The sequence below is a fragment of the Nilaparvata lugens genome, chromosome 1, assembly GCF_014356525.2.
Source record: "Nilaparvata lugens isolate BPH chromosome 1, ASM1435652v1, whole genome shotgun sequence".
NCBI classification, from domain to species: domain Eukaryota; kingdom Metazoa; phylum Arthropoda; class Insecta; order Hemiptera; family Delphacidae; genus Nilaparvata; species Nilaparvata lugens.
In genome coordinates this window covers 44,337,564-44,362,692 of record NC_052504.1, presented here as the reverse complement: position 1 = coordinate 44,362,692, position 25,129 = coordinate 44,337,564, and the positions used below count along the sequence as shown (strand labels likewise).

Sequence of the window (25,129 nt, the reverse complement as noted above, 5' to 3'; positions counted from 1 at the left end):
CTCTGGTACTCCCGTTGGAAGAGTGACCGCTTCAGTCAATTCCTCTGAATATGATTTTTGAGTTCTAAACCTTTGGGTCAATCCATCTCTCATTATCATCCGCCTCATTACTCATGTACAAGTCTGTGGGCATCACCCTCGGAGAAAAAACTCAAGTATGGAAAAAAGTATGAATTTATTTAATTCATTACAATTTGACAATTGCCACTGAGTCTACTAATAAGACCCATATTATCTATTACAAACAAAACAAAATTGCTCTTTACATAAATAATAAATCACTGGAAAATTCGAGAAAAAATTTAGACTATATTTTCATGTCTTCAATTTACATGTTGAAGCTGATTTTGAAAACAATACTCGGTTGATGATAATTCTCAACTGAACTCGAAATGAGACCAAATCCAATTGGATTATCGGAAAACATATCTTATAGTAAGGTCCACGTTATAATGGCAGTGTTTGATTAGCAATAGTATAATTGTCCTTGTCTATCATTTACAAAGCGGATAGCGCTATCTCTTTCTCGCTTTGCTCTGTTGCCAGATCGTCTTTTAAAATGTAGAATTAACGATTAATTAACAAAATATTTCATCTTAATTATGAAATTATTTAAAAATATAATATTTTGCTCAATAAAATATAACTGATTATTTTAAACGAGAATGAACCGTTAATATTACATCAATAATCCTGTATCAGCTACCGTCTTTAGAAGGCGTTGGCAAGACAGAGGATCGGCAATGCTTTTCTCCTATCTTTCTCCACTACCATTAAAACGTGGACCTTACTATAGGTAGGCTACTCCCGTTGGAAGAGAGAGAGCTTGATAGCAGATTTATCAATGACTTTGCGGTAATTAGGGCCCACCAAAAATCGGAGATTAATTATTCATATCTCACTATCATCCTACCCATTAGCCACGCACAGTGACATTCTCTTCAAACTGTCAACATTAGTTAAATTAAATTGATATTATTTATAAGGAATCCTGAAATTTTCAAGTGTATCTCATTATAAGACTGTATAAGTGAATCTCATTATGATTCACATAGTGAATCTCAGTGATTCTCAGTGAATCACATTATGATCTCAGTGAATCTCATTATGATTCGCATAGTGAGTCTCAGTGGTTCTTAGTGAATCTAATTATGATTCTGGTAGGAGAAAAAGGAAAGCTCAACCGACCTTGTTGAGTCTGGGATCTTTGATGTGGTCGATACCTCGCACCATTGAAGGGCAAATCTCATCACCAGTTACCTCATGGTAAGTTTTGTGGTCTAGTGCGGTTACTGGAATGATATTGAGCTTCAGAGAAGCGAGCAGCGGGCTGGCTTGTCTCAAGCATTTCACAGTGCCGCAGCTGAAAAAAATTTCGAGATCAAATAACTGTGATTCAGTTAACGCATTGTTATAAGCTTCATTGAATGCACCATACACCTGTACATACAAATACACCACATAAATACCATATATCCACTATTCCAAATGTTATTAGAAACAATAAGCAAACTTTACATGAAACCGCAATTTTCTCACTAAAATAGGCTATAGAGATTGCTATGCCTACATAGGAATCATATAATCCTATATGATTACTATGTAGGCATACAATTCAAATGTAATTTGTAGAGATATAAGTTTTTATGACATCTATTTTGACTCTTTAAAGCTAAAATTACAGGTTCTTTAGAGTTAGAACACACTCTGTATAAAGTAGACATAGTATATAAAATAGCATTGTAAATTATATTGTTATTACTCCATGACAAAAGTTGTAAATAGAAATTAATTGGAATGGAAAACGATTGTGTTCTTGATGTATGGTAGTGTTAACATTTTTTAACGATTATAAACAGATTGAGGGTCCTGTGAAGCAGAAACATTCTGATGAGTAATTTTATGGGATAATAAATGAGATGCCTACAATAATCAATAAATAATATTGAGAATCCTATATTTGCCTACCAGCTTGAAGTCTGTAAGAATATGAGCAATGTGGCTCAAATTGGAAGATAATTAAAATACGAGTGGATACTGTAGAGTGTGCAGAAAAATCTCTCTTATTGGTACCGAAAAATGGTCTGTTAAAGATGCATTTATACGTGAGTTTTCAATAAATTGCGGCAATTTGTTGCCAATTTCTTTAAAACACACCAACATGTTGTCAACTTGTGGAAATCCTTGTTTTCAACAAAATTTGTCACCCACTCAGTATGGGAAACACTGAGAGAGTTATCAACAAAATCTCCCCCCTATACAAGTAAGCTGACTACGCTCTCTGGGAAAATTGACAACTTTTGTTGCTGAACATTTGAGAGAAGCAACTTGTTTTTCCAACTATTTCTAGACATATTTTGTTGACAACTTCGGTGTAAAAGCAGCTTCAATATTGCACATGTTGTGACTATTGCAGAAGAACATGGATTTGCTTCCTGAACAGGAAATTTTCAAATGAATTAATCACAATTGCAAGACGGATGAGTGATTTGTTAAAAATTAGAAGAAATTGGTTAATGGTTGAACGAGCCAAAGTCCAAAGGTTTGGTCAAAGTCCGAGAGGCTTTTATACGTTATTAGAAATGGTTCGAAGGAATCACCCTGGCCATCTGCCCCTGAAAATAGTTGTGACTGTACAGAAGGGTGATGCATTACAACATATTAACAACAATCTAACAACTTATTCCAGAGAGATTTATAAAAGGCCTGTAATACTCAGTATGTAGAACTGAGTAATGTAGTGATTAAACTGTAACAGTAGTAACCTGTAACACTTCTATGTTAATATTCTGAGCTACCGTATGGAATCAGTTTCCACGTGACTACAAAATCTGAGCAACAGATAATTTCTTTTTGTGCTTTCCTTAAAGCTTGATTGATTCCTGCGAGACAATTAATTCAAATGGAGACATTGGGAGAAATAACATGGAACTAACTCAACAGTAACCCAATTACTTATGGATGATTAGCTGGTGTAATTGGGCTAAAAAATTAGTTATCAACAAATTGGTCTTTGTGATGACGTCAGAGACCTTGGCATTGTCCCATGATCACTTTTCACCTCGCTGTAATGGCGATCGTAAACTGTTTCTCACCACGTTTGACTCTCAAATGAACAATTGTTTCCGAGGTATCTTGCCTACGCTGCAGCTGCCGCGTTCTAGTCGCTACATGGGCTTGTCCCTAGTCAACTGAATCGAATTATAAGTACGGTAATGGAGAAGTTTGCTAATTACTTTTCTGGCTGTTTTGTACCTTCACTCCTCTTGAAGCAATCAAGAGTAAATTTGTAAGCCTCTTCTTAAAGATTAGGATTCAAGCTTAAACTGGTGGCAGTTCAAACTTGAAAGGTAATACATAATAACCAATGCGATCATTGATTGGTTTAATCATAATTGATTGGTTTATATCTAGTAGGATGCTCTGCCCAACGAGATTGCAACGTTGTATTTGTAGGAATAGAATCAACTATGTGATGGAGCTATAGGCCTATTGCATTACAAGCAATGTACAACTCAATGCATTTCAATGTAATACATTGGACTTTCCACAGCTTTCAACTCAAGCTGACCAGTTGACTAAACCTAGCGATGCAATGTTGTCATTATGCTGAGGACGGGGCATTCACCACCAACCAATCAGAAACGATTTTACAACTGCTGGTTGCTAGGCAACCAAAGCGTACTTGGCTCAAAATGTTCTTAGAAATATTTTATCAATAGTATTCATTCTAGAATATTTTCAGTCTAACATGCTAATAAAATACTTTATGAAGAAATACTTGGAATTCCAATGTTTCCCCCCCCCATACCAACATTTCACAAAGGCGAATTTATGGATACTGGAAGTCAAAACTGGAAATATTCAGCTGGATAAAGCACAAGTGGGAAATCTGAGAGAAAATACAAATTAAGCTGCTTTGAGCAAAGCTGGACGTTAATAAATCTAATGTTTGTCAAACATATTTCATTCCAGATTAAGTTAAACAGGTTTAAAAACTGTGATAATGGCGAATATGATACTGACCACTTTTATACTTTTTTCTAGTGGTACCACCAGTCACATTATTTATTAAAATTGAGAAAGTAAGGGAAAAAGAAAGAATAAAAACAGAGAAAGATAGATAGATAGATGGAGAGAGAGAGAGAGAGTGAGTGAGAGAGATGGTGCGGGTCACCGAACTCAACAGCTGCTGGTGAATAATTTGTAAAACGGAGAGAAGCCATGACCATGGGCGTCACAGGCAATGAGTAAGACCTTGAACTGGAGATGCCATTTTCTTTTTTTTTAACTAATAGACTTAAGCCGGTAAAAGGTGGCATGAGCCGGATAAATCCTCATAAAGATCCTATAAAGAGCCCGAAATAAATATAATTTGTTCTGGTAATAAAATAATTTCACTTTGCAGTCGACAAAAAATGTCAAGTAGTTGATGCTCAAAGTATCATTCGAATGAAATACAAATGAATCGAGAATATTCTTTTCCCATCAAATGCATGGACGGTGTGATACGGTAAATAGGAAAATGATGAAAATCATCCTCAAATGATATTGCATAAAACGTTGGAAAATTGAAAATTGCGGCCAGGTTAGCCGAGACGAAAAATGTGTTGCACCAGGACTTCCTATATACTACCAGACCTGAAGCTAGAAAAATAAAATGGTCGCTGTAGTTGGTATAAATAGAAATCTCCATAAGAAAGAAATTACTGATCAGCTGTTTGGGAGGTTCTCAGTTTGTCGAACGAAGTCTTAGTTCGTCTAGTTCCCGTATAAAATATTGATGCCGGTCACCAACTACGGCGGTCACTTTTTTGTAAGTAAAGAGCAAGTCCGATATAGGAGGTCCTGGTTGCACCCTTCAGTCTGATTACGCTACCTGGGTCCTATTGCATGAGGAAATGCGATCTATTAATATTAGTAGTCAGCTGGTTTCTTGTATGGCGCTACAGCTCATGGTGAGCCTTGGCCTCCGCAACTATCAACCTCAACGCATCTCTATCATTGACTATGCCTCTCCATCCCCTCACTCCCAAACTCCTCACATCATTCAGCACCTCATGCAACCATCTGTTTCTGGGTCTCCCTCATTGTCTTCTATCGTGGAGCTTTTCCTGCATCACAATTTTAGGGATTCTGCTCGCAGTCACATGACCCAACCACCTGATTCTTTGTGCCTTTATAAATCCAACTATGGTCTCTTCTTTCCGCAGTACTCTTCTTTCAAAGACATGGAGCTTGTTTTTATCCTTTTCTGTCACCATCCACGTCTCCGAACCATAGGTTCGGACGTACAGGGCGTACTAAGCTGAGGTATAATTTTAATTTGGCCTCTCTGCTAATCAGGCGGCTCCTGAATAAGCTTGCATTTGCGTGAAATGCTCTATTTCCAGCTTGGTTTATTTCACAAATAGTCTCATTCATTTCGTTTCTATTATTCAGTGTTACTCCGAGATACATGAATGATGCTACTCCCTCTATTTCATTCCTGTCTACAACCAAATTCCTAGGAACTCTTCTTCCAGGTGCTGTTGCAACGTGCAAGTATCCAGCTGGTAATCAGAATAGGAAATTACTAAATTATTAGCTTGTATTATCTCATGCAAACAGGGCCTTCCCAAGTTGTGGGTTCGAATCTCGCCGGTAGACATGGACGTTTGATCATCTCATCAAATCATTAACGCACTTTCCATTACCCACGCACAAGCTGAAAATATATTGTCATTTGATTTTGAAATTCAGGTGTATGTTATAAAATTTTACATTGTAATTGTAATTACAACTATATTGTAATTGATATGTTTTTAAACGTTATATGGAACTGATTAAAGGATTTCATGTGGGAGTTTTCATCAAATTTTATAATACAAATATTGTTTTGTTATATTGATTGTTGAGATCTAAATAATAATTATAATTTTCTCAATGCAGTAGCTTGACAGATGAGCCATCTACTTGGGAAACTATACTTGAATTGAGAGCACTTGAGACTAATCTGAATGGTATATTCGGAGATGTGAAATACCTAATAAACTTGTGACAACTGATTTTCAGAATGAGTATAACTATTTTATTAAATAGTATATAAAAGTGAGATGAAAATCACAATAAGAGCCTCCCTATGGATAAAACACTTTTTAAGATGAGTCTCTTGTCTCTTGAAATCTGAATTCATGTATTGAATTAATTTTAATTCGAATATATTATGTACTACCTAGTTGTGAAAGACTAGGATAATTTTCAGAGTATTTTGATAAGATGTTTCATCATTGTACTATCCAGATAGAAAAATCTACAAAAACCCATTTTTATTACGGTATTGTATTTTATCCTAGTTTGAGAATTCATGAAGAGTGGAAATGAGTATTAAAAGGACAGCGTGGAAATAGAATACTGAAGAAAGAAAACAAGAGACTAAGCTGTAGTAGCTCAAGTGGGATAAACATAATTTTTATCTTGGTTTTAAGTGAAATTTCAAAAATATTTTTTTAGTTATTGTGATAGAAGTTTCTTGTTCGGGTTCGTGTTTGGAAGTGAATAAATCAGATAAATTCATAATTCTAGTTGATAAATTTTTTGAACTTAAAATTGTGTGTAAATAAAATCAAATCATGAACTCTAATTAACCTCTGGATTATTTATTCTAAAGTAAGTTTAATAAAAACAGTAAACTGTTGTTTTTACCTGCATTGTATCTATTGTCTATGAATGAATAAATAATAATGAAGAATCGACTGTAACACACTGCAATGGTGTTAGTACAAGTCAACAAAATATAGTAAAGTTGTAATCGAGATAAGACATTAGTTTTATAAATTTAAAAATCTGACTGAACAGCTAAATAGTGCTACAAAAACAAGTTCATATAATAATTCTAATGATTGATGGATTTAAGACATTCTACAGAGATATTGGATCAGACTGTTGACTCACTTCCAAATTTTGATGAATAACCTTCAATTTAGAAAATGGAACGTTTTTCAGGATTACAATTTATTTGACACAAATAATTAAGTTCTCGAGTGCTTTTTGACTACTGAGATAATAAACAGAAGCACTTGATCGGTTTCAAGTTGCACACGTAAACCACTCGAGTCAAGGATGGATTCACCGACGCACACGCACATTCCGCATCACAACCGTCCTCATCAAAAAGTTTAGTAGAAGCATTACACCGAGTGGTGACTCACTTATTCAAGTGAAGTTGTCATACAGTTGCTAGTATCTAGTACAATTTAAAGAAGAATCTTGCGATTGAAAGGTTGTGTAAATGCATTTATTCATTATTTTCCCCAATATAATTTTATAATTCCTTATAATCTCAATAATAAAATAGAAGAGTCTAATAAATCAGGAACTACAAATATATATATACGTAACAGAATCGATAAAGATACTCTGAGGAGCATGGTGTAAGTTATGCTTATGAGCGGAAACTGAAAAAATAAATAATCCTTTATAATGAATTGAATCGATTTAAAAGTTTTCGGGTGTTAATATTGACAGATAAATTTCTAAAAAAAACTAGTTGAGAATGAATAGCATTCAAAATCGAATGATTCAGAGGGACATATTCTTGAGAATAGTGGGATGGATTGAAAAAAAAGAGAAAGACGAGAGAAACTTTTTTGAGAATAGAAGATGTCTATTCTGCAACGAGCAGAATTCGAATAATATATCCAATGAATATATTAGGTTATATTCAAATAAAAAAAACAACATAGATATCTTCTTCCCGCAAGTTAGACATATGAATATGAAATTAAACCACTTGAAATAATACATATCAATGAATTGGATAGTGTCCTTGTTGTTGGTTCACGGCGTTTAAATAACAAATGGCATTGACTACATCCTGAATTCATCATGTGATACAAAACCCACAAACAGGGGTTACAAATTGTTACATTATAGTTCCTAAAGTTTCATAATATGAATATAAGAATTTTTCATGAGATATCTTAGTGTCTTAGATCTTAGTATTTATATTTTTATTTAATATGAGATATACTCATGAACTCATGTAGGCTAATAGCAGGCGCACACGGACGCAAATATATTGCGAAGTTTTGATGCTATTTTAACTCAAAGTATGTTATTCTATTTCAATTTTAGGTGGAAGACTATAAATGGGGTCAGCAAGTTGATTGGAATAGTTTATTTAGCAAAATTTATTCATAAGAATTTTAAAATTTTGAAAACTTACATTTTTAGACAGGAGCTGCTGGAAGTTAGGAATGCCAAATGGACAAAAAACAAAACAAATACTAATGTAGAACCTGTAATGTAAAGGTCACCTCTAATAATAGTGCCAACAAAGTTTTTAATTTCTTTCAACTTTCCAAGGACATGAAAAACTTTATTTTTCTGTTTTTTTAGAACTATTTATCCGATCACAGATTCAAAAGAAAATCAGTTCCACAATCTAGACTTTTGAAGCTCCATTTTGAGCTTTATTTCAGCTCCATCTAATGTGTGGAATGGAAAACTTTACGAGAAGCACAAAATTAGACATCACAATAGATTTCTAGGATACTTTTAAGAATCTACATGATAAAACAAAAATTATAATCCGATACGTTTAAACTGTGTTACAAATCAATGTCATCATGAAAATGTTAGATCATAGCTAAAAGCAGAATCTTGTCAATTGTTCAACGAGAATGATAGTTGGCTTTTTAAAAAAATCTCTCACAGTATTGTCGATACACACATTATCTATAAATAACTATTGGCCTATTTTTCAAGTAGTTGATGTATCAGCTTCATATTTGAGAAATTCTAGCTGAATTTCGAATTTCTATGCCTAGATTATTAATAATGGTTAACATAAGACAGCTATACTGGTTTTCAGCTTTGGGTTGGAAACTGTTAAAATTTAAAAATTGGGTGAATTTTAAATGGTTTCCCAGTATACTCGACTAGCAAATTTCTCGTTCATAAATTTAGGTTCAAGAGGCAAAGATTTTCCAACAGTCTTTACAAATGCTAACCCATATATTTAGGTTCAAGAGGCAAGCCAAACTATACAGATTTTCAACTCTCTTTACAGTTTATGTTGGGTGAGTTTCAAATGATTTCCAAGAGAGCCACATTATAAGTTTTTAGTTTACATGGGTAAGAAACAAATATTTACAATTTGGTTGAAGAACTACGTACAGTATTTACGAACAGGATGGATGATAACAAGACAAAAAGGTCGCAGGCATAATAAAATAAAGTATCGGCAAGGACAAGCGAGTCGTTTCTGAATAGCAGAGCTTCGAAAATGAACTTGGTCACAATCATTCTCGCGCAGCTCTAGCGAAGTGGCATCTATTTTTAGTTGCATTTTATCCACCAAGTTTCGATTTGGAAATGCAAATCTGAGTATATTCCGCTGAAAAAGCTGATTTGATACCCACTTAGCATTGTAACGTTGGAAATTATGTGATAGCATTGTAATCATCCAACATTATAAATGTAATGCGTGGCATGAACGGATATTGAGACACCTCTTTTTGGGCGACTGCCAAGTCAATCATTGCGAGCCAAAAAGAGTATGAAACTGGTCTTGTTTTCTAGACAGGAATTTTGATGCTTGAAAATATAACACATGATTAATGAAAGAAACCGTCACAACCTCATTCACTATCATTTGATAATCATGTTATATTGAGTAGAATAAAATAACCAATTTTAAAGAGCAACACGATTAAATATTTTTTCTTTAATGTTTTAGGACAGAGAATGAAAAATAAAATATGAACTGAATTTTCAATATTAACGAGTTTTACAACGTCACAAAGAAATTCACAAATAATAAGTGAAGTGTCTGTGAAGTACTAGATATGAACATTTGGATACTTATTTGGCCTATTTGGGACTTTGGTCCTTTGATCCACTGTGTTAATTGTGACCACTTTTTTAGACTTATAATTGATGCACTGTTGGTTCACAACATATTTTTGTGACATCTTCTGAATATGAAGTGGTTCACTAAAACAATCTTATAAATCACTGTTTCAGTTTCAATTATCATTTTGGTATAAAAAATTAGGTGCTGATTAATGATTTAGAGCTGTAGTAAAGATTTCCAAAAGCTTATATTGATTCTGATCAAATCAAAGGCATTGTTTTGGAATTATATTTAAAATGAAGAACAACAATATTCACTATTGAATAATATAATAGCGGATTAATAAAGTACACTGCATTATAAGTCATTTATTTTTGATGATTTGATTATATTCGCAATTTGTTTATTGGTTTGGTAGGATAAAGTAACTGAACCTAAGTTAAATAAAATTTGATGGAAGTACTTGTAACTGGAAGAATAAAATCGGTGAAACAATAAATTTAATAAGTTTGAAAATTGAATGAAAGTTTAGGAAAAATTCATGTTGATGACTCCTGAATACCTTATTAATAACAGCTTGTTACTTCTGTCGGTATTGTGAACTTTGATTGTATATAATTTATTATTATAAAGTGAGTTTTAACTTGCTTGCTATTCCTATACAATAGAACTAATTTGTAAGTAATTAATTTTGCAGACAAGTTATTGAGGTTGAGACAAAAAGTTACAGAATTTGATGATTTTTTATGAATTTTACGCAGATTACTGTATTACAAGAAGAGATAAATCAGATGTCCTAATCATTTCAATCTCTTAGATAATATGAATACAGATTTTGAGCTTCATAAAACAGTTTATACCCTAGAAATGCATGAAATGCAATTAACCCTTAAAATGGGAGAATTGAGAACATGCGCTTAGCCTTAGTTCTAACCTGTAAGATTATAAAGCACTTTGTAAGGACTATCACTCCACATTTCGAAAATATTCATCCAGCATCACAAAATAAAGAGCATCATACATCCAGCATCATAAACATACAAAGAGCATCAAACTAATGATCAAGTCTTAAGTGAAGAAAATAACAAATTTACAAGTTACAAGAAGTTGAAAGCAAAGACAGGCATGTCAAATGAAGGGATAAATTGAGTGATGATGAACAGTTGTAATAAATCAATTCTGGTAGCAAGACAAAAATTCTAGTAAATCAACCGCTTACTAATAACTTTTATTTTCGAAATCAACGTTTGAATCCAACTATAATTATTATTTATTGGTGCAGTCTAAAGCTAAACGCAGACAGAGAACAGTTGAGTGATTGAGATTCACGTTCTTGATACTACAATAACTAATTGAAAATTTAATTATTGAATAAGAGTATAAAAGATATTATCTATACTGGAGCTACAGATACGTACTAGCTGCCTAATAGCCTAGTATCTTATTTTTCTTCATTATTCGAAATCCAATTGGACCAGTTGTAAATTAGACCGCCACCTGCGTGTACATAGATACTGAGTGGAAGTCAGAACGCATGACCACTCTTTGTATGCGCGTAGCCCGTAGCCTATAGACTATGAGCGATTGATACAACCTAACCTCAAATGAATTCATGGAGGGTAACAGTGTTCAAATAGGTCTACAGTACTGACATTTTTAATTCAAATTTATGATTTAGACAAATACAAAGCAGCAATTTCTATGGCTGAAGTATGGGTTGAAGTGAATGCTTTCAAATAGTACTAAATTCTATTAAAATCAAGTAGTATCGGAGTACAAAATTCAAAAGAAGCGCACAATAGTTGAGTAGCCTAATCGTGTACGTTTCTCGTTTTATCAATATTTTACCACAAATATTGGGTAAAATCAATTAAAAATTGGATTATATAATTCAATTTAACAATGTTACCTCTGCAAATCTTTTATCAATGGAATTATTCCCAAATATTTTGCCGGTAATGCTAACTGTAGAATATAAACATAATAAATTATGCTATTGACTAGTTGTTTACAATAAATTATTATATTGAGTTATTATTAATTTTGAACTGCTTGGAATTTACATTTACTGTATTACAATATCAAATAATGTAGAATTTAATAATGTAACAGTATTTGAAAATAACTGTTTTATTCCAATAGAAGTAAGGACCTCATCATTGATAGATGCAATCACGGACATGGTAATCAATAAATCGAGCGTAAGACTAGAGTATTATTTGAAATAAAAGTAGCAAATTTTACTTACTGGACACTCCGAGGTATAACTGTAAACATGATTCTATCTGGATAGAACCAATGCTGGCTGAAAAGCGTTGCCCTTTAGTTGAAACCAAAAATACTACGAAGAGATGGGAAGGAGGTAGGAACGAAGGATACAGTGTTTAGCAGCAGCAGCTCCCTAAACAGCTGGAGCTGGTGATCTTGGCCTCAAATTACGAATCAGCTGATAAACTTGCACGCATGCGTCATACTGCCATTTCAATTTCATTTTGCATACAAAAACCTTGCATCAATATTTTCTTTAATTACTCTATTTTATAATTATTAAGAACAACAACAACATGATTTATGATTTTCATATTATTTATACGTGATATTAAATGCACTTTTAACAATATTTTCATTTTTGTAAATACCTTAATTCTTGCTACTAGATGGCAGTGGATTTTTGAACCGGGAATTTTTAAATGCTGGGCGCGCACTGATGAATAATAGTTAACTGTATAGGCCTACAGTAAGAAGATTCAAATATTATTAATGTCAGTGAAAATTATAGTACAGTTCCCAATTTCCTTCAACCACTGCCCTTCATTAATGGTAGAAAGCTGTGATTCAAGTTATTCTGAAGCATCTAGACAAATTTCAGTTAGTTGAAACTAGTTAACCATACCGTATAATAATGATCAACAATATTTCATATATTTTACGGTACCTACCTATTTTATTCGTCAAGAGAATAATAATATTATCCCATGATAATAAAATTTTATTATCGGTATATATTTTCGTAGCTGATCATATTATTTCTTCGTAGCAGACAAACGATTTGCCAAAGATGCGGAGCTAGAAAAGGATGATTATAGAACTATCTGTTTGTTTTATGACAGAAAAGAATCTATGACGAACTGATGTTTAGGTGCTAACTATATAAAGTGAATGTACTGTACCGGTAGACATTATTTTACGTATTGAAAACATCTATATTGAGAAGTGCAATTTGTTTGTGTAAAAAATATTATAATAATTCAGTTAATTAGGTAGCTTAGGCAGGATTTTGAAATGAGGGAGAAGGGGTAGTTGACCAGAGATTCTAGGCCCCAAAGGTCGTTGCCAACCTGAAATTGAATTGAATGTTTGATAAATGAAGTAAAATTGGGGTCTGTAAATAGTAGGCTAAATTTAATATATAAAATACATTACAGTTGACGGGATTGTTTCCAATTCTCCGTTGTTAGTAGTCACCAAAATTTCGCAGTACAGTTCTCAAACACAATAGGTACCAGTATCTCTTATATCAAAGGTTTTTTATGTCCATGTTGTCCTGTATACAGTAATTCAAATGCTTTGATTTGATTTTCTTCCATCCCATTGTTATATTTCAGCAAATGCTGTATTTTATCTATAGTTAATATAAATATTGCTCATTCATACAATATAGTGGTTTCTTGTATATGTATATTTCATATATTTACTTATATTCACTAGATAAAATATTTGTTTAGGTACTGGTCATTAAAGAAAGTTATTGAGCATCAAACGTAGAAGTCTGTGTTTTTCTACTTGGGTTTTTTGCATATTTCAAATTTTTTTCTCAAAAACTACTCACACTACAGCTTCCAGACTAGTTTTATTAAATGTTTCAGATATTTTTCCATATGAATCCAGCATAAGTTTTTCAAAAAATAGTCCCCAAACAATTCAGCATCGGTGTATTTCATCAGAGGAACTGAATTCCGGGCGAAATCTTTCACTCTGTATAGCTCGCTAATGAAGCGTTTTTGGATATATGTTTATAAGAAATGTTTTTCTTATTTTTACCTATACTATCACGTTATTTTTAAAAATTATTTTACCATAATTAAGAATTACCCTGTACATATGGCAATATATTACATTATACATAATATATATGGCAGAGATTGTCATTGCTGTAGCTAATTGCAAATCCTATGAATGAGTTTTAATACTTGGTTCTTATCTTTTTAACGTTCAGCAAACAATATTGTACTTGGAACAAATTGATTAGAGATAATTATTTTACATAGTGCATCTTGGATCTTTGGGCTCCTTATTTGGGCTCAATCGAGGAAGAAAGGGGTAGTTGTAACATAATAGAACCTCTCCTCTTCCCACCTTAACTGATTTATTAATAAGGGTGATATTGTTCATAATAAGGGTTAAAAATTCAAATGAAGGTTTTATAATAATTATTATAAATGCAATAATTATCCATGAGGTTACTTATTGTTTAAAACCATTAATTTCTATTGATACACTTAATTCTCTGTTAAATAATAGATTCACTCATTATTATAAAGACTGACCTGTCCTGCAGTATCCTTAATAGGCCTCCATAATATCACTATAATATTGCATGCTATTATTTCAAGCATGTTATTATTACAGTCACTTTATTAAAACTAGTAGTTCTGTGAACAGTAGACCTCGCGCTCAGTAAGTTACAATGACCTGTTATGTTTTCTCAAAAATTAATAAATAATTTATCAATTTAAAATGCCTAGAAAATCTCCTTAATAAACATAGAGCTTCCTGTCCTATCGTACCGTGACGTGTCGTCCCGGAATGTGAGTGTGAGCGCTGTTATCAGGTGTGGCTGCCGTCGATACGCCAATCCAATCAACCCATCAGAGAACATTCTGTGTTGTTGTGTTACCGAAAAATCGGTGTGTTGAAATTAACAAAATAAACTACCATAATACTGATTTCCTACAAACTTCATTTCTCATTTTTCATGATTTTGGAAATTAATTTCTTTTCAATAATATTTGTTGCAATTTAGATCATCAGATTAAAAAGAAAAATGTTTTCTATCAATAACTCCAAACTCTAAACTAGAATCATGGCCTCAGCTTATGGAAAGACAAAGTTAGTACACATCTGTCTACTAACGTTGATAGAAAGATACATTTTCAAGATGTTCGATGTTTTCGAACGGGTAGTATTATAGTCCACTAGACAGCTGATTTATGATGAATAATTCTATAGTCTGATTTTTAAGGTAATATTGGCGTATGAAGGAGGCTCCTTTTTCCTTTTATATTATCCTTGAAATGCAAAATTTTCAAAAACCTTGTATATACGTCGACGCGAAATTTAAAAAAGAACATACCTGAAATTTCATGAAAATCTATTACCGCTTTTCGCCGTAAATGCGCAACATATAAACATTTACGGTAAACATTAAACATAAAGAGAAATGCCAAACCGTCGACTTGAATCTTAGACCTCACTTCGCTCGGTCAATTAGACGATTTTAGGACGAGATTAAAGGAGTATTAAATTCAAAAATTGAAAAACGAAGGAATATGGTAAAAGCATATTTTTTAAAGTTCTGTTTCTTATTAAGGACAAGTCCCGCTCGATATCGGAAGTCAGAACAAAAGTACTGTAACGTAGTTTCGATCACAGAACAAAACTCAATTCGATCCAAACTCTTCTTTTGGAAATTTATTGATTTTAATAATTTGATTAAGAGGGAAGAAATTCTGTGGTATTTTCCTTAATAATTGAAAGGAGAAGACATTGATGTTGTAAATATCACCATATTTGTCAAAAATCTATCAAAATTACAGAACCGGTTCCATAGCTTAAAATCACTTTACACCTGTTACATATTCAGCTGAACTTATATAATGGTGATTGTTATTGATGGAACGAAATTAAATCTCCTGTTACTTGAACAATAACAATCACCTTCAGTTCAGCTGATGGCTAGTGATGCCTTGAAACCTGGTTCTATAATTTAAATTTATTCTTATCAAATAATAAAGTTTTATTGAAAACATTATAATATCCTATACACTTTGAATGAGATAACACGCTTGAGGTATAACCCACATAATCATCTTATAAATTAAAAAAAAAATAATTGGATATGCTGCAACCAGCTACTCTCCAAACATGTTTTACAATAATCTCACTGATATAACAGTCATACTGTACATTTTTTTAATTCACATAATTTATCATAACTTATCAGCAAAATTTACTTGATGCTTCTTTTTGGGACTTTTATCTTTGAAGAAATCTTCGATCTCTTGCAATGTTTTTCCCTCGGTTTCAGGCAGCTTCATGTAAAGATACACAAACCCAATGAGTCCAAATGCCGAATAAATAAAGCATGTGCCATACACATCAAACAAGTGGACTAGATTTATGTAGCTTTTTGTTACTATGAATCCGAGAAAGTAGTAACAGGCGGCTGACGCTCCTCCAGCTAGACCTCGCCCCCTGCAAAAATGATAATAGCAGGATGATTAAATATCCAAGGATTTGAATAGAAGTTATTGAATGTTAAGTGTAAATGTTTATTACCTCTGTGGAAGTAGAAAAGTCGAAGGTAAATAAACTTACAAAATAGGTATAGTAATAGAAGAGATAATCAGATATAACTTGGGTGAGAGAATATCACCAAAATAAAGATGACAACGTTGAGTTATAACTTGTATCAATAAAACAAGATGGAAGAAGATATTCCGTTATTCCAAGTGATGATAGCTTGAGATGTCATACCGTATACCGGTAGATATATTAACAAAACCTGTTGCAAAGGAGATCAACGTGAAAAGGAAGAATGCAATCCAAGGATGCTCTGCTTGCATCATTAGCAAAATGCAGCTGACCACCGAGACTGACAGAGAGAGGAAAGTTATGTGCCTTTTTCCGAATAGATGCATTGTCAGCATACATGTCACACTTCCGTACGGTAGGCTAGATGAATATCATTCATAAAACAATCTGATATAACAGTTACCGTACTGGTTTCGTACAGTAAAAACTCATATAGGGCCTAAGTTGACAAAAAATGGAGGTGAAATATACCATTTTTCAACATTTGATGTAGTACTGTTTAGACACAAATACACATAAAATATAATACAAAAATGTAATACCTATGAACAAAATTATATATCAACTCATCTGTTGTAGTGTTGGCCTGTCCTATTATGGAGAATGCAGAATGCATATTATAGTGTCTCATATCTTATTCTGATATTCTTGTGGTTATACGGAAATATGGGAGAATTGTTGGTGATTTATAATTATGAATATCAGAATTGAAGCTTTGAGAATAGTGTAGATAAATTTTTGTAATAACTAAATTCGATAATATCTGGTTTAACCAAACGGAATGAGAAACAATTGTTGTAAAATGAGTGCTTGTAGAGCTCATAGGTACTTACTCAACAGGGTAGATTTCACTGAGAAGCACCCAGGGCACAGGACAAACTCCAAAACCTGTTGCAAAGAAGATCAACGTGAAAAGGAAAAATGCAATCCAAGGATGCTCTGCTTGCATCATTAGCAAAATGCCCAGCAAGATGCAGCTGACCACCGAGACTGACAGAGAGAGGAAAGTGATGTGCCTTTTTCCGAATAGATGCATTGTCAGCATACATGTCACACTTCCCACCACCTGCAAGCCACTCGATATCACCTGTAACATATCCAAGCATTCAGGTTCAAGTTTCTATTCAAACAGAAATAAATTGGATTTAATATAGGTAGAAGAAGTAGCGATAAAAGGTCAACAGTAGTAATATAAGGTAACTAAAATACACATTTTATAATTCAATACTCCTAATAGTGGAGTCTTGGAAGATTCAAAGTAGTCAGCTAGAACTACACTTGATTTCGATAATGACGAGGAAACAGTTAAAAATATTTATAAAGAGTGATAGAGTCAATTTTAATTCATAAGAAACTGTGTAGGTAGTTTCAGGAGTTTTTACAAGGCGTATCAGTTATTGGAAGCTGAGAACGAGTGTTCGACCTACTAGCACTATCCAATCATGGAAGCCAATATTCCATAACTGATAAAGAAGTTGGGAATTAAACTACAATAAATTCTTTATCTCATCATTGGATTCATTCTTATAATCATTTCAATTTTTGTGTTAGCGACGTGAATTAACTTTCTAACCAAATAATTTCCCAAAAATTAAAAAAGGAATACTTATCCTTATTTTTGAAAAAATGACTCAACAGTAGTCTCCAAATGCATCTAACAAGAAGGAATTAAAAAAAAAACAGCTCTTAGAAAGCTGTCATATATGTTTCAAAATAATATGTCTGTATAATATAGCGATAAAAGAATATGAAATGGGTGAAAACATTTCTATTAAATTTTATCCCGCCGTCATTGGGATTTCTTGCATTTATAAAAAACCGAGGAAAAAGTAAGTTATCTCTGACATCCTCCCCTTATTATACTAATGAATAGGCTAATAATTATTGTGTATCTTGAATCAATAAATGAATATAAGGGTTTATCGTGATTGTAGTTTAATGTTCAATTAAATATCATCTATCTAATAGTATATAATTCAATAATGTAATAATAATAATAATAATAATAATAATAAAAATAATAATATATTAATCTTCATCAGTGAAAAATAATATCAAAAGTGGACTATGAATAACTAAAACAAATTGAATAACTGTAGGCCTATTTCTAATTCAATTATTCAGTCTGGAGTTATCTTATTATTCCACTTACCAGAACCCAATGCGAACTCATTGGCATTCCCATATCTTCAAATATCTTTACTAGGAAAGGTCTCATTCCCAAAAGAGATACTGCATGCGACACAAAAAAATAAATGAAAACCAACGTAAACGGTCTATAGATTGTCGGGCGGGTGAACATCAGTAAGTTGTCCATGACTCCGTGAGATAGTTTTATCTTCTCTTCTGTAAAAAATTGAAAATTTGTAAATTACAGCATAAGACTATTTTGAAAAAATGGAATTTTATGAGAAAAAAATTGTTATTAGTACTTGTCAACTTGCCAAGTGAAGAGCATCTTCTACTTCACTTAAAATTTCAGGGCATCCTAAAACATTGATAAATTGAACTTTATTCATTCATTTTCACAAGCATACAGGCCGGTGCATGTTTTTAGATTTGGAGGTATAATTAAAATAATAAATAAAGTTCACCCTCCAATCACACTTGAGACGTCCGTTTCTATATTGAGTTATGATAAATTTGTTGAATAGTTGATTGTAGTTTGATATTTGCAATGGAATAATCACAAACGGCATATGAATATCTCAGTTTATATTGTGTATACTGTATAAGGTTTTTTAAAATAAAATTGTACCCCACTAACTTTTCTTGAAATCCTTCATGGCCATATTATCGTTGGAGATATCAGTCAACTCGTGGGCACACGGTGAGTTCAAGTAGGTGAGAGTTGACAGGAACTCCTGGCGTACACAGGCAGGATGCACCCACCCCCTCAACCAGCAAAGAGCCTGTTCAGCCTCTGCTATTCTCCCAACACATATCAGCCACACGGGTGACTCTGGAATCTGGTAATCGTAACTTTTTCAACAAATATAATACAATACATAAACAAATTTAGCCTACACAGTGACAATTTTAAAACAAGAAAGTATGAAAGATGTTTCTAGAAATTTCTATCGACTACCTACTGGAAACTACAATATAAGTCAAAAATCAATACCGTAATTGAAAAATATTTTCCAACAGTGTTGATTATCAATTGTTTTGAGAGAAATGAAGCGGTAAATAGAAATGAGAATAAATATGTTAATAATAATATATATGGAGTGACCGCTAGATGGCTAAGGTCTGGTGTCAGAGTTCTCTGATCGCAACTGATCAATCTCAGGGTCTCTGACATCAGCTACGAAATGTTATTAGGCAGCCTCGACCGACGAAAATATCCTCTTCATATTTTTATATAGAAGCGTAAAATATTTTAATCTAATAAGTAGTTACCGTATTGAGATTGAGTTAGTGGATAAAATTGTGCAGAAGCCAGAAGGAGAGTCTCTATTTTGTGAAATTGACGGAAATCTATTAATCAATAAAGGTAAAGCTAGATGAGATATCAATGTTAAAGCTATATGTTTCCAAGCAAATTTAATTTTGTATTAGAAGCTAATCATATTTATGTGATTTGTGATTCCGTCCACGAATAAATAAATAAATAAATAATGCTCGCTGTTATGCCGTCTACGGTTTATTATGTTGTTTTTCGTTCATTATCATTATGAGTAGAAATAGAAGCTATATTGTATTAACAAGAGAAAAGATAGACAGAGTAAATCATCAACAGTTAATCTTTTCATGTGTTATATTTTGTGGTTTTCATTATTCTTTATCATTGTCATTTATACAATATCTTATTTAATAAGCGTTTGGCATAATTTAGCGTATCCCATAATTAAGATGAAAGTAATTAATTCAGAAAATTCACAACAATTTAAAACCAACTTTCCGGCTTTTTTCACAGTGTATTGTGAAGGTATCTTAAAATATTTATTCTCAATAAAATATAGAATGGCAAAATATAAAGCAAAAATGATATAATAATATCAAAATAATTTTTCAAATAAAATGAGAAAATAAGTTGAAAGATAACATTATCTCCACTGATAATAATAAATTTTATGCTATAGATAGAAATACAGTAGGCTCTACTCTAAAGCCAATTATACGACTACCTCCATAAACTTTACGGAGGTAGTAGTGGTTATACACATCGATTTTTCGCCGTCCTCAAATTCAAAAATCAAATCAAAATTTATTGCCATGAAAAACAAAATACAATTTTGTTAAAAATTCTTAACAAGTGATTATTATGAATAAGAATACATTTTTTTTCTTTAACAAAACAATATTCGCCATGGCACCACCAGCAAAAGTAAAACTTGCTTGCTGGTGGGAGTCTTTATTCTAACCCTAATAATATAGTTATTGATTTAGTTGATCTAATTTATACAAATGAAGCAAACCGGAGTAGAAAAAAAATTAATAAATAAATGAAATAAGAAAGAAGGAGAATATGAATGAGAGAAAAATACAAGAGAATGAAGAGATTAAGATGATTATGTACTTGCTAGGCTATTCAATGAGAATGTCAATTCAAATGAAACTCAATTCATGAAAAAAATCATACAAATCCATTCGTTTAGACTATTCCTTTTATGATGTGAAAGAAATAAAGGCGGTAGTAAATTGATGAACTTTGTGCTAATGTGCATAAGCTGTCTACACAACAAACTTAGACTACTATGAAAAATTTTGAATTCCCTTGTACTATTTGGTCTGAGTGAGTATGTCGGCCGATCAGCCTCTTCAAAGTTATCTTCATAATTATTTATGTATTTTATTAATATTTCCAGATATATTTGTCTTAAGGTCATAACCTGGAAATCCCTGAAGACTTGCTGGGTGGGATAGTCTCTGGGTTTGCGGAGTATGGTTTTAATTACAGCCTTTTGTGTTATAAATAGATTGATTATTCAGGTGTGTGTCATAAGTTCCTCCCCATACTGCAATCCCATATCTTAAAATGGACTCAACTAAAGCATAATAGACTGTTTTTATTTGCTCTCTATCCAATATTCTATTGATTTTATAAAATTTATAGTTAATGAATTTTAATTTTTTATTGATAAAATTTATGTGATGATTCCATCTGAAGTTTTCATCAACAATAACACCCAGATATTTCATGCATACTACATTTTCAAAGATAGGACAGCCGCAATCAGGAAGCATTGTTAGATTATGAACTCCAGCGACTATCTGATCACATTTAGTATGAAGTTTTAATTTTAAAAATGTGGGAGGTTTGCCAACTGCATTTGCTGAAAAAGTTATATATTTAGACTTACTAAGATTCAGACTAAGTGTATGTTGGTCAAGCCAATTCTTTATTAAAAACAGATCATGTTCTGAATTCAAAAATTCTTTCTGCCAACTGTCATCTGAAAAAATGACTGCAGTGTCATCAGCAAATGAGTATACTTTACCGTTTTTCAATTTAATATTCAACATTTCGTTCACATACAACAAAAAAAGAATGGGCGACAAAACTGTACCTTGAGGTAGGCCAAAATTACTTAATTCTTTTTTACTTGACTGTTTCCCAAGAGTTAACATCTGTGATCGGTCACAGAGATAGCTCCTGGATAACTTTAAAGGCAAACCTCTTATTCCATATTTAGCTAGTTTATCCAGAAGACTATCATGTGGCACAGTGTCGAAAGCTTTTGTTAAATCTAAGAAGACTGCCATGACTTTCTCACCATCATTAAGTTTTTCTGTTATGTAATTTGTAAATTGTATTAATGCGTCTTCTGTACTTTTCCTTGCCTGGAATCCGAATTGGAATTTGTTGATAATATTATGTGCATTTAAATAATCCAATAAACGAAATTTTAACAATTTTTCCAGGATTTTTGAGAGATTACTTAATAGACTTATTGGTCTGTAATTACTAGGTACACAGGGATCACCTTGTTTAAAGAGTGGTTTAATTATGGCTATTTTAAATTTCCTTGGAAATATTCCTGTGACGAAGCACATATTAAAAATAAATGATATTGGTTTAGAAATAAGATGAGCTATGTTTTTCAGTATTAAACTACTGATGTTATCTTCTCCAGGACTAGCATTGCTTTTTAGTTGCTTTATCATAATTTCAACATCGCAAGAGGTAATTGGTTTTAGGAGAAAAGAGTGCACAGGAGGTCTGTGATTTTTATCAATCTCATAATGTTTTAAACTGGAATTGCATGTTATGAATTGAGCATTCGTTCTACCTACTGTTGCAAAATAGTTATTTAGACTAGCAGCGTCAATTTTAATTTCCTTGTTATTATCTTTATCAATATTTTTATCGCCTGGTTCATGAGTTTCCAGAGTTTTTTTTATCACTACCACATTCAGATATTTTATTTTTGTATTAGTTTTTTCAGCTGTTTCCAATGCCATGTTTAATGTGTTTCTGTACCTTTTAAACTCTTCCTTTAATGTGAGATTTGATGGATATTTTTTTAATTTTTTATAAATTATGTCTCTTTTTAAAATTGAATTAATAAGACCAGGTATTATCCATGGTTTCAGAGGTTTCTTCTCACGAGAGATGTGTTTTTCTGTAGATGAGGATTCTATGTAATGATATAATTTTGACACAAAACTATCAGTAAGTTCGTCGATGTTCAAATCATCAACAAATCGACTATTGTATAACCAAGTCCAGTTTTCATTTAAAAGTTGTTCATTTAAGATAATGTAGTCTATTTTTTGGTTATAACTTTCTCATTCTCTTTTTTATTAGATTTTATTGCATTATTGTATCCCAAATGAATTGAAACAGAGAAATGATCTGTAATTGTAGTCTTAAGTATATTACCAATATTACGTCGAAACTTATTGTTAACTCTTTTAAAAAAGATGTGATCCAAACAACTCTGTCCCCTGGTACTACCATTTATGATTATCTCAAATCCGTTAGGTACCATTTAATATACTCAAATAGTCTTGAACAAATTTATTTTCTTTATTAATGTCCATGTTTATATCTCCTGCTACATACATCTATGCCGTGAGGAATATTTTTCACAAACAAAGTTGATCAGATCTAACGAAACTTGACAAAGACATCAGCTGATGTTCAATCTAATAGAAATTTATAAGGACAGGAAAATATCGTACGGTACCTCCAAAAATCGATGTGTCTGTAACTATAGCCTATAATGGAACTAGAAGTCTATATTCTAGACTAGCAGGTAACCCGTGCTCCGCAAGAGTCTAATTGAAAACTTAAGCAACTGAAAACCTGAAGTACTGAAGTCTTGAAGAATTTGAAATTGGCCTTTATAAATACCGTATATATATTGGCTCGGTAAATGAGGAATCTATACGATGCAAAATTTCAAGTTAATCAGTCCAGTAGTTCAGACGGGATGCGATGCGTCATACGTGAATTTCCTACTATCCCTTACATGTATAAGCCAGTTCTTTCCTTCATTATAGTAGGCTATAAATAAACTTGTACTTACGAAAGAGAGGGCAATGAAGGCCATAACAGGAAAGGTGGCGCTGATGGCACATGCAGATCTCCAGTCAGTCATCGCACCAAAAAAGCACTCAATGAGTATGCCAATGCCAGCAAACGAGCCCCCAAGCACTGACATAGGTCCACGCATTCTCGGCTCGGTCACTTCGCCAATATACGACAAAACTGGAGCCTCTATGAAACCAATACTCATCCCCATCAAGGTTGATGCCGCGTACAGTTGCGCAACACTTGTCGAATAGTACAAAACAATCCATCCAATCATCTGAGGAATGGTGGATGCCATCATGCATTCTTCCTTCCGAATCTGTCTTGCAGAAAACCCGATACACAACTGCCAATTGGCTGCGTCATAAATACCATACTACCTGAAAAATAACGACAAAAATTGAAGACTATAGATAGGCTACTCACAGGTAGAATTGTACAGGTAGAACAGATAATTAGATTGATGGTAATGGACGAGAAATACGGTTATGAGGGTCTCTTTCTTCTTCTTCTTCTTCTTCTCTTCTTCTTCTTCTTCTTCTTCTTTCTTCTTCTTCTTCTTCTTCTTCTTCCCGCCACCTAGTGTAATGGCTATTTGAGCATTACACATCGTTTGTGCACGAATGTGCACAACCACTCCTGCGTTCAACCGACATAACTAACTATTCAAAAATAAAGCTTGATAAATTCTCTACACTTCTTGTTAAGTGGAATTTTGTGATATTCCAAACAGTTCCCGAGATATTCTCTCTTGAAGGTGTGTAACTGTTAAAATAACATGTTTTTATGGTATGTTTTGCTCTTTCAGGGCTTATAACTCTCCATTAATGCATCATATAAACTGATACTTATCGTACCGTAGGTTTGTAGAGCATTGAATCCCCTTTGACATGATGTATTATTTCACTATTCAAAGTTTTCCTTTCATTGTATTAGCATTACAATGTAGGGGGTGAAATTTTCATTGCTGCATCAATCGATCGTTTGACAATGACATTTGAAGAGGGTGTCTGTGACACAATTTTTTACTTTGCAGCTTTATTTGGACTAGTTAGTAGGTGAACATAGCAAAAGTGCGCATCTTTATCCCCTCTGTTGAAGGTGTGGAACCGCTGAGTTGACACTAAGTCTTGTTGCAGCAATGAAAATTTCATTCCATACATTAAAGCTGCTATAACGATGAAAGGAGAACTTGAAATATTGAAATAATACAT

At 32.8% G+C, this 25,129-nt stretch overlaps 2 protein-coding genes across 3 annotated transcripts in view; both read right to left on the bottom strand.

Moving 5' to 3' along the window:
* Nucleotides 1-12,275, bottom strand: part of LOC111053321 (NADP-dependent malic enzyme) — a 33,144-nt gene extending 20,869 nt beyond the window's left edge. For both annotated transcript variants that reach the window (XM_022340181.2, XM_022340182.2), the window contains exons 1-2: nt 12,087-12,275; nt 1,189-1,363 (exon numbers count right to left, since the gene is read on the bottom strand). In XM_022340181.2, coding sequence (XP_022195873.1) covers nt 1,189-1,363; nt 12,087-12,115 — 204 coding nt within the window. In that variant the 5' untranslated portion in view covers nt 12,116-12,275. The remainder of the gene's footprint in view (nt 1-1,188; nt 1,364-12,086) is intronic.
* A 3,732-nt stretch (nt 12,276-16,007) lies between these two features.
* LOC111053325 (facilitated trehalose transporter Tret1) overlaps nt 16,008-25,129 on the bottom strand; it is a 28,898-nt gene continuing 19,776 nt past the window's right edge. Inside the window, 6 exon segments of the mRNA XM_039434610.1 lie at nt 16,008-16,312; nt 17,266-17,519; nt 18,585-18,778; nt 19,200-19,401; nt 23,911-24,218; nt 24,221-24,295. Coding sequence (XP_039290544.1) covers nt 16,048-16,312; nt 17,266-17,519; nt 18,585-18,778; nt 19,200-19,401; nt 23,911-24,218; nt 24,221-24,295 — 1,298 coding nt within the window. The 3' untranslated portion in view covers nt 16,008-16,047.